This window comes from Marmota monax, unplaced genomic scaffold, assembly GCF_021218885.2.
Source record: "Marmota monax isolate L192 unplaced genomic scaffold, Marmota_monax_Labrador192_F-V1.1 WCK01_AAM20220418_F8-fsc00014, whole genome shotgun sequence".
Lineage (NCBI taxonomy): Eukaryota > Metazoa > Chordata > Mammalia > Rodentia > Sciuridae > Marmota > Marmota monax.
The window spans coordinates 12,563,504-12,572,565 of NW_026695222.1; the positions used below are offsets into that span (position 1 = coordinate 12,563,504).

Here is a 9,062-nt window from a genome sequence, read left to right on the forward strand (position 1 = left end):
ATAAATAGATAAATTTTTTAAAATGTGGGGGCATGGGGTTGTAGCTCAGCGGTAGAGTGCTCACCTAGCACATGCGAGGCCCTGGGTTCGATCCTCAGAACCACATAAAAATAAATAAACAAAATAAAGGTATTGTGTCCAACTACAACTAAAAAATAAATATTTAAAAAAATGGTTAACATGGGGAATGAGGGGAGGGAAGGGGAAGTACTGGGGATTGAAATTGAGCACCCCATATTGCATGCATCTATGAATATGTGGAAATGAATGATGTCTAACTATAATGCACTAACCAAAACATTAAAAATGGTTTAGATGGTGAATTTTATGCTATACCCATTTTACCACAACTTCAAAGAAATTGCGCCTGGGGTTGTGGCTCAGCAGTAGAGCACTCGCCTAGCATGGGCGAGGCCCTGGGTTCAATCCTCAGCACCACCTAAAAATAAATAAATAAAAACAAATATATTGTGTCCAATTTCAACTAAAAAAATTTTTAAAAATTATCAAAATATTTTTCAGAAATGATCCTGGTGTCCCCAGTAAGTAGGGAGTGGATTGAAAAAGCTGTGCACCTCCCAAGGAGCCAGCGGTCCTCCTGGGCCTATTGTCCTCCAGTGGATTCCACACTCTTTCCCTGCTGTGCAGAGCTGACCCGGGGGCTGCCCATCCTCTCTCACTGACTTCCAGCTCAGCTCAGCCAATGAGAGGCACCATAGGGGTTGGAGAAAGGCAGAACCAGGACTTCTCCCCAGCACAGCTCTGGTTTCCCAGCCTATCCTGACTGATATGACCACTCTTCACTCTGTACCATTGTGACCTCTGTCATGACACCATTGTATTTATTTATCTATTTATTCACTGTCTTTCCATCCACTAGAGTATAAGCTCCAAGAGGCAGGGACTGCATCTGTCTTTTTCATTGATGGATCCCCAATCCCTAAGATAATGCCTGGCACATAGTAGGTGCTTAGTAAAATTTTACTGCAGGAGTAAATAAATTAGTAGCCAAACCAAACATATACAAGAGATGAGAGAAAGCCTAAGGAGCATGTGACAAGTAAAAACAGTCTGAAATAAAAGCCAGAAAGGTTTTTCAAGTCACACAGCAAATCCTCCTCTGTCCTCCAAGCCAGGCCTCTTTCCACGCTAGGTTTGTAGCCAGGCCTCCATAGAGGCCTTTGGCCTCAGATTTTCTGGAGCAGAACGAGCAGAACGAGCAGAACTTGACATTTAGTTAAAAGGAAATCCTGAAAGCAGCCGAGGGTGAGAAACTGGGTTGCTAAGAAACCCCCAAGGATGAGGGAGAGGGTTGATCCATTGCTAGGCAACTCAGAAGCAGCTAGACGGCAGGTTTGCCCACAAACACACTTCTCCCTCCTTTTCATAGATCTGAGAGTGCCAGGGTGGGTTGCTCTTGGAGACTTCTAGTCCAACCACCCACTCGTACAGCTGGGGAAACTGAGGCCTCCAAAGGCAACGCGAGGGCTGGGGCTGGGGCTCAGTGGCAGAGCACTTGCCTAGCACATGTGAGGCACTGGGTTCGATTCTTAGCACCTCATATAAATAAATTAAATAAAAGTATTGTGTCCATCTTCAACTAAAAACAAACGAACAAGAAAGCAACATGATTAGCCCAAGGCCCCTCCAATTCCTCAGAAAGCAGAGCCAATCGGCTTGACCTGGAGTCTGAGAGCCCAGACAGAGAAGGAGCCAACTGCAAAAGGCCTGGAACTCCTCAAGGTCAGGAACTTCAGAGGTATCCTGAGGGTGAAAAGTTTTCAGCCAGGGTCAAAAAAGACCCTCAGGCTGCAGTGTGGGGACCCAGGACAAGATCCAAACACCTTCAAGGCCCTGGTGGCCTGGGCTGTCCTTGGTCTTCCCTGACTACGCAGGAGTGTGGAAAGCCTCCTCTCCTCGCCCGCCTTGCCCGACTGTCCCAGTAACCACTCTTTAATTTTAAACGTGTCAAGTTTAAAGGCAATAACAAACCGCCCCCAACTCCCAAGTGGGAACAGCTGCCCTTTCATTATGTTCAAGATTCTGGGGCGGTTTTGACAACAGAGTGACGAGCACCATGAGAGGGGAATAGTGGTCCGATGGCAGCTCCAGGTCAGAGCTCCAGGTGGGGCCACAGGGCAGTTGTCAGGGCCGAGCAGGCCACACTGATGACCTGGAGCCATTCAAAGACTGGAGCCCAGGACAGGGTCTGACTCATCAGGTAGCCAGACCCCACGGGTGGCCCTGGGAAACAAGACACTGGGCACAAGGACAGGCAAGGGGCCAAAGAGGCGGCTGGTGCAGGACACCAGGCCAGGGCTGGACCAGGAGGACTTGGAAGGACTCAGAGGTGGGAGGGCTCCGGCCACATTTTGAAGGGAGAACCGACAGATCTAGGGGATATGAAGCTCTGAGGGAAAGAGGAGTCGACAGTGCAAAGGCTGGCCTTGTAGTTCACGCTGGACCTGGAGACCAAGGCGGGGAGAGGGCTGGGGTCACTGTGGAAATGAGCATTTTTAAACGTGTGGAGTTTGAGGCAGCGATGAGACCTCCAGTGGTCACACAAGGCCGCGGGTCTGGCAATATGGGGGTAGGGAGACTCAGGAATCCTCGGCTGATAAACAGAATCCTAAGATGGCCCTCAATCCCCAGCCACTGGTGTTCAGGCCCCACATAACCTGCTCCCCTTGAGTGTGGGGAAATCTAGCATGAAGGATGTCTCTTTATTTATTTTGGTACTGAGAGTTGGACTCAGGGGTGCTCTACCACTGAGCTACATCTTCAGCCTTTTTTAAATCCTTTTTTTGGAAACAGGGTCTTACTAAGTTGCTAAGGTTGGTCTAGAATTTGCCATCCTCCATCTCAGTCTTCTCAGTCATTAGCATGTGCATGTGTCACATGCCCAGCACCAGTAGACTTCCAAAAATGATCTTATATTGGATATGGTGACACATGCCTGTAATCCCAGCAACTCAGGAGGCTGAGGCAGGAGGATTGCAAGTTTGAGTCCAGCCTCAGCAACCTAAAGAGGCCCTAAGCAGCTTTGTGATACCTTGTCTCAAAATAACAAATAAAAAGGGCTGTGGATATAACTCAGAGGTTAAATACCCCTGGGTTCAACCCCTGGTACCACCACCACCACCACAAACAACAAACCATCTTAAAACCTTCTGTGAGGCAGGTGACTCCAAACAGCAGAAAGATTCTCTGCTATCTCTGACAAAGGGCAATGTTGTGAGAGGCCTGGTGACAGGGCCATGTGGTAAGACACTGTGAGCAGCTCTCAGGGCTTAAGGGTGGCACCAGCTGACAGCCAGCAAAGTGCCAGGGGGCTCTGTCCTAAGACAAAGACCCAAATTCTGCCCACAATCACTTGAGTTGGTAAAAGGATGCTGAGAACCAGAAAGGAATGCACATCAGCCAATACCTAGGCAGCTGCCTTGAGATCTGAGCAGACCCAGCTAGGGCAGCCCGACACCTGACCCGGACTGGAAAACAGTAAAGGCATATATATACGTATGTATGTTTAGTTGTAGGTGGACACAATACCTTTATTTACTTTTTATATGTGGTGCTGAGGATGGAACCCAGGGCCCCACACATACTAGGCGAGTGCTCTATTGCTTTATCAGAACCCCAGCCACATGCACCTTGTTTTTAAGCTGCTAAATTTCTGGCAACTTGTGACACAGTAACTAATGTTAACATACGGGTGTTTTTAAGCCTTGGAACTAAAATGGCTGAAACTGCCGAGGGAAGGGACTCGACCCAGCAGTGACTCAGTGACTGCTTGAATGGATTTAGTTCCTTATTGTGGGACACACCCCAACGCCCCTCTCCCAGCAGCCCAGAATTTGCTTTCTGTTCCTCTCTGCCGCTAGGTGTCCCCAGAGTCCCTGTAAGCTGGTGTCTTCCCTGCCTTTTAGCATCTGAAATGGAAGAAACCAGAGTAAGAGGTGGTGTGGAGTCGGCCCTTGCCCACTTTATATAGGGGACACTAAGGCCCACTGAGGGAAGGAGACTTGCCCAGGCCCACAGCTTGGGCACTGTCTCTGGTCGGGTGTTTGACTTCCCTCCCAGGCAATTACGAAGGACAGACACCTTTTTGATCATCTCTTTCCCTCCTGCTCTGGGGAGGGACTTTGGGATTTTATGAGCTGAGGCTTCTATTGGGGGTTGACTGGTGGGCAAACTTGGAAGGGGGCACCTGTGGGTTTGGTGCTGATGGTGTTGGTGAAGGAAGAAACTGGGGATGGCCAAGGTGCCCAGCTGCCATTGCTGGGTCAGTGGCCCAATTCCCTTTGTCCAGCCCTTGACCCCTCAACTGCAGACAGGTGCCTCCAGAAACACACAGAGACGGAGTTTGGGGTGCAAGATGTTTATTAGGGAAATAATACCTGTGAAAAGAAGAGGATTGGGCACAGGAAGAAGTCAAACTGTGCTGCAGGCCCGATAAAGCCCTGGCTCTTCTGGGGTGGGGACTGGTGTCTGCCTGGCACTGGACCCAAATGGCCAGGCATATACAGGACACTTTGCTCAGATCCCAGGGCAGGCTGCCCAGGAAGGGTGTGACTTCTCTGACCCTGAAGGAGTGGACCCGTGGAGACCACTGACTCTACCTCCCACGGCTGGGAAAGCCCTTCCTCGAAGGGGCCTCCAAGCAGGTTTCCTGCCTGTCTCCCCAAAGCTCCTCTTCCTACAGGATTTCTTCCCAGCTCGATTCCAGCCAGAAAGGCTAAGGAAGCACTGGTGATTCCCACACCCAGTTTTGGCTCCTTCAGGGGAAAAAAAGCTTTGTCTGATCTTAGAAATTGACTAGATCTGATGAAAAAAGAATTAGTGGCAGGGGTCTCAGGAGGACAAAGGAGGGAAAGGCCTTGGTCTCAGTTTCCACAACACCAGTCAGAACCTCAAGGGGAGGACCTGCAGTTTCTGCCCTCTGCTCCTTCAGTCTACACTGCAGGCTGTGAGCCAGGCCCAGCTAGCAGCCTAATAGCCCTGGGGATTCCCACCGGGAGGAGAGGCGGTGCCTCTGGACACTTTGCCAGGAAGCAGAAGCAAATCTCTGGCCTCTGCTGGCTGTAGGCCCCCTGCAAGTCGCTTTGCCACCCAACCCTTGGGCTCTCCCTCGGGACCAAAGCCTGGCAAATGCTCCTCACAGCAAACCTTGCTTCATCCTGAGAGGCAGGTAGCAGGGTTATCCTCACCTTCCACAAATCCAAAGAGCTGAGAGGAAGTTAATTTGCTCAAGGTCACGAAGGCGTTCAGTGCTGGAGCTGGGCTTTGAGCACAGGCAGCCGGGGCCAACCTGCTTCTTAATCCTGAGGGCAAGGTCAAACTGACCCATTTAGGTGTGACCTGTCCACATACATTGCATCTGGCCCACAGTAATTTTTTACAAAGTCAAGCCAGCTTTCATTTTGAAATGACTCAGAAACATCTCCAGCTTCTCTTGAAAAGTCTGGCTACAGACAGCTTTCCCACATCACCACAACCGGGAGTGGCCACCCTTGAATTAGGTCATGATGTCCGTGCCCACCCAGACTCACCCACTCATTGATGTTACCTGCCTGGCCACTGGAGGGACGTGTCTGCTGTCCCTCATGAAGGCAGGGAGTCCTGAGATGGAGACAGTGGCCCAGAGAAACCAGGTGCTTACCATGAGACAACCAGCTCTTCCTGTACGGAATGAATCCTATGGAGGTGAATCTGGCCAACTGGGGGAGGGTTGAGGAAAGCACAGACATGCAGAGCCACAGGGCGAGGTCGGGGCAAATACACTTTATTCAGTCCTGGCATCAGACTGGCGGAAGTCCTGCTGTGGGTGCCAGTGCCCCAGACGAGGGACCCCTCCCTCAGCTACGAGACTAGTTCTCCAAGACCACAGACAGAGACATCTCTTCACTCACATGACGTTTTGTTTTTTTTTCATTGTCTTTTTTGTTGTTGTTGTTTTCTTAAAAAAAAAAAAAAAAGAGAGAGAGAGAGAGAGAAAGAGAGAAAGAAAGAGCGCAAGAAAGGCCCAGAGCCGGAGCACCAAGCTTAAAGGAGGCAGCTGGTGGCTTTGTCAGCGAAGGGAACGCGTGGGGCAGAGACCTGCGGAGACCCTGGGCAGGGGTCCCGGAGGACTCTGGGACCGTTTGTTCCTGAGATTTGTGTGTGTGAATGAGAGTGTGTGAGCACCCGGAGGGTGAACCCACGCCGGTGAGATACAGGTAGTGAGGGCGGAGGGGGTGTGGGGAGGCCGGAGGGGCGGGGCTCGAGAGGGGGAGAAGGGGAGAGGGTAACAGGATGGGGGCAGGGTTCCCAAGGGCACCCTGAACAGGACACAACTTCCTAATTTCCTCCTAACAGCAGCGCCTACCCCGTTTCTCACGTGGAAAACAGACGCAAACGCCCACCTCCATTCCCCTGAACCCATCCTCAGTCTCCGGCCGACCGGCGGTCTCTCTCAAGCTGTTGTTTAGACGTGGGTCTCTTTCCTGCCACTCCATCTGCTGTCACGCCTCAGTCCCAACCCCCTAGCACCAACGTGCTTTAGTTTCTCCCACTGAATACTGCAGCTGTGGTTGTTGAGGGTGGATCTGGATGGATTTAGGAAGGGGCCGTGGGCTTAGGAAGGAGCTGAGAGGGTGCCCTGAGATGATAGGGCGCTTCCCCACGGGGAAGGGAGCAGCAAGAACCCTGTCCCCAGACTAGTAGGCATCTTGGTTCTGAGTTATCATGAACAGTCCCTCTCTAGGTGGATTTCCAGAGAAAGACCCCATTCTTAATTTCCAGTTGGGACAAATAAAAGGGTCGTTTCTGGGGACCACATTAGGCTGTAAAGGCAATCGCGCAATTGGAGGAGGTGATAGGCGAGGGTGCCCACAACAGGGAAAAGGGGCTATGCCACTTAAAAGAGTTTGAAGCCCAAAGCAACCCTTTAGGGCCAGTTAGTTTCTTTCTCTCCCTTCCGAGTGCTTCTCCCATTAAGGCAGTGACACCCCGTCGGTTGAGACGAAGCCACAGGCTCCAGGATCAAAGATTTTTTAGGATAGCTCTACACTCGCTGCCCTCCTCCACCGAGCAGGAGACATAAGCTAGCAGCTCAACTGGGACCAGCCCCCTCCTCCCAAGAAGCATTAAGCATGCGCAAGGGGATGGTCCAAGCGGAGGGGGCGGGCCCTAGCGCTCCCCGAGTAAAGGAGTGCACCCCTCCCCCCTGGGGGGAGGGGCACGAGAGGAACGCGCGGAGCTGCCCGGTCGCATCGCCCCCTAACCGAGAAGGCAGGCAGAGGGCGGAGGGATTCGCGAGCAAGGGAGGGGGCGTGTCCTCCGGCCACGAGGAGGGGCGTGTGCAAAGTGGGGGAGGGGTTCAGGTCTGTAAGAGGGATGGGAGGTGTATCGGAGGGGGGCTGGCTGCTGGTGGCTGTGCGGGAGGGGACAAGATGGGGAGGGGCTTGGATGTCAGGGGAAGGAAGGGGGGTTGGGTTGCCTTGGGGAGTGTCTGCGGGGGAGGGGTATGTCTGGATGGGGGGGATGGGCACGTCTAGGAGGGGGGAGGCTGCGCGGGAGATAGGGTGCCAGCCTCGGCCTCCGAGGGGCCCCAATACCTGATTCCTGTATGTAAACAGCTGGTTTGGGGGCGTGCGCGCCCCGCTGACGGTGGGCTCAGTAGGTGAAAACCAGGTCGGCGATGCTAGACGGGCGCCAGTCCCCTGCGATCATCTCGGTAACCTCGGGGGTGCAATAGTCCGGGAATTCGAAGTGTGACGTGCCGGAGGCGGGCGGCAGGTCCGGGTCGCGGTCCAGGGCGCTGCAGTCCAGGCCGGCGGGGCCCGGGGGCAACCTGGACAGAAAGCCCAGCGGCTCCTCCCCCGACGCCACCGTCTCATCTTCGCCTTCCTCCACCGCTGCCGCCTCCTCCTCCTCTTCCTCTGGATCCTCGTCCTCCGACGGTGTTGGGGAGGTGGTGGTGGCGGCCGTCCCCTCGCCCGACGGCCCTTGGGCGCGTTCAGCTTGTCCTCGGGCGGCCCGTCCCGCCGGGACCATCCTCCACAGCTCCCGCCCAGGGGTCTCGACCAGGCGCACTTCCAGCAGCTCTTCGTCGTCGTCCTCGTCGTCGTCCTCTGGCGCCGCCGCGCCGCTCCCCAAAGGCCCTCCCGCCGCTCGGCGGCCCCCGCGGCCCGGCAGCTGCGGCCCGGGCTTGAGCCGGCTGCCGCCGCCGCCGCCACCACCGCCGCCGCCGCCGGGGGGGCGGGGCCGCGCCTTGGCGGGAGCCCCCTTGCTCTTTTTGCGCGGCCGGTACTTGTAGTCCGGGTAATCCGCCATGTGCTTGAGGCGCAGCCGCTCCGCCTCCCGCACGAACGGGATCTTCTCCGAGTCCTGCAGCAGCTGCCAGCGGCGGCCCAGGCGCTTGGAGATCTCGGCGTTGTGCATGTCGGGCCACTGGTCCATGATCTTCCGCCGCTCGTGCTGCGACCACACCATGAATGCGTTCATCGGCCTCTTGATGTGGCCGCTCGGGGTCTTGCACCAGCCAGGCTCGCGCGCCCCTTCCTCGGCCGGCCCGGGCCCCGGGGTCGGCGGCCCGCCGTCCCGCTTGGCCCGCCCGCCCCGCTGCTGCACCATCGCGCCTGGGCCCCGGGCCGCTAGACGCCGCCGGGGGCCGTCCGCATCCTCCGCGGCTGGGGGTGGGGGAGGAGGCAGCAGCGACGGAGGGGCGGCCCCGCCCCGCGGCTCGGCCCGGCCCCCGCGAGCTGGGGAGCGAGGAGCTGGGCGCTTGGGCCCAACGGACGGCGGGGGGAAGAAGGTCAGCGGCGCGGTTTCAGGCGGGCTCGGCGCGCCCCCGCCGCCCCGAGCAAGTTGCGCCCTGCCGCACGCCACACATTGTTTTGCGGGGGCGGAGGAACTGCACCCCCCAGCCCCCCGCGGGCTCCTCTTGCAGCCTCGGGCTCCGCCGCGGCCCGAGCGCGCCGCTCCCCGCCCCGCCGCCGCCTTCCAGTGTCTTTCTCCCCGCGCGGCCCCGCCGGCGCGCGCGCCACCCCTCCCCCTCGCCGTCTGCGGGCCGCTGCGGCGCG

General features: G+C 55.8%; 1 protein-coding gene across 1 annotated transcript; it reads right to left on the reverse strand.

Annotated features, from left to right (window-relative positions):
- Nucleotides 1–5,766: 5,766 nt before the first annotated feature.
- Sox12 (SRY-box transcription factor 12) lies at nucleotides 5,767–8,988 on the reverse strand. Its single transcript, XM_046433879.1, has one exon. The coding sequence runs from the start codon at nucleotides 8,611–8,613 to the stop codon at nucleotides 7,654–7,656; it is 960 nt and encodes a 319-aa protein (XP_046289835.1). The 5' UTR covers nucleotides 8,614–8,988; the 3' UTR covers nucleotides 5,767–7,653.
- Between the last annotated feature and the right edge of the window lie 74 nt (nucleotides 8,989–9,062).

What these genes read in the sequence shown, in the direction of transcription:
- Sox12 (XM_046433879.1), bottom strand. Translation starts at nt 8,613, where the DNA reads ATGGTGCAGCAGCGGGGCGGGCGGGCCAAGCGGGACGGCGGGCCGCCG.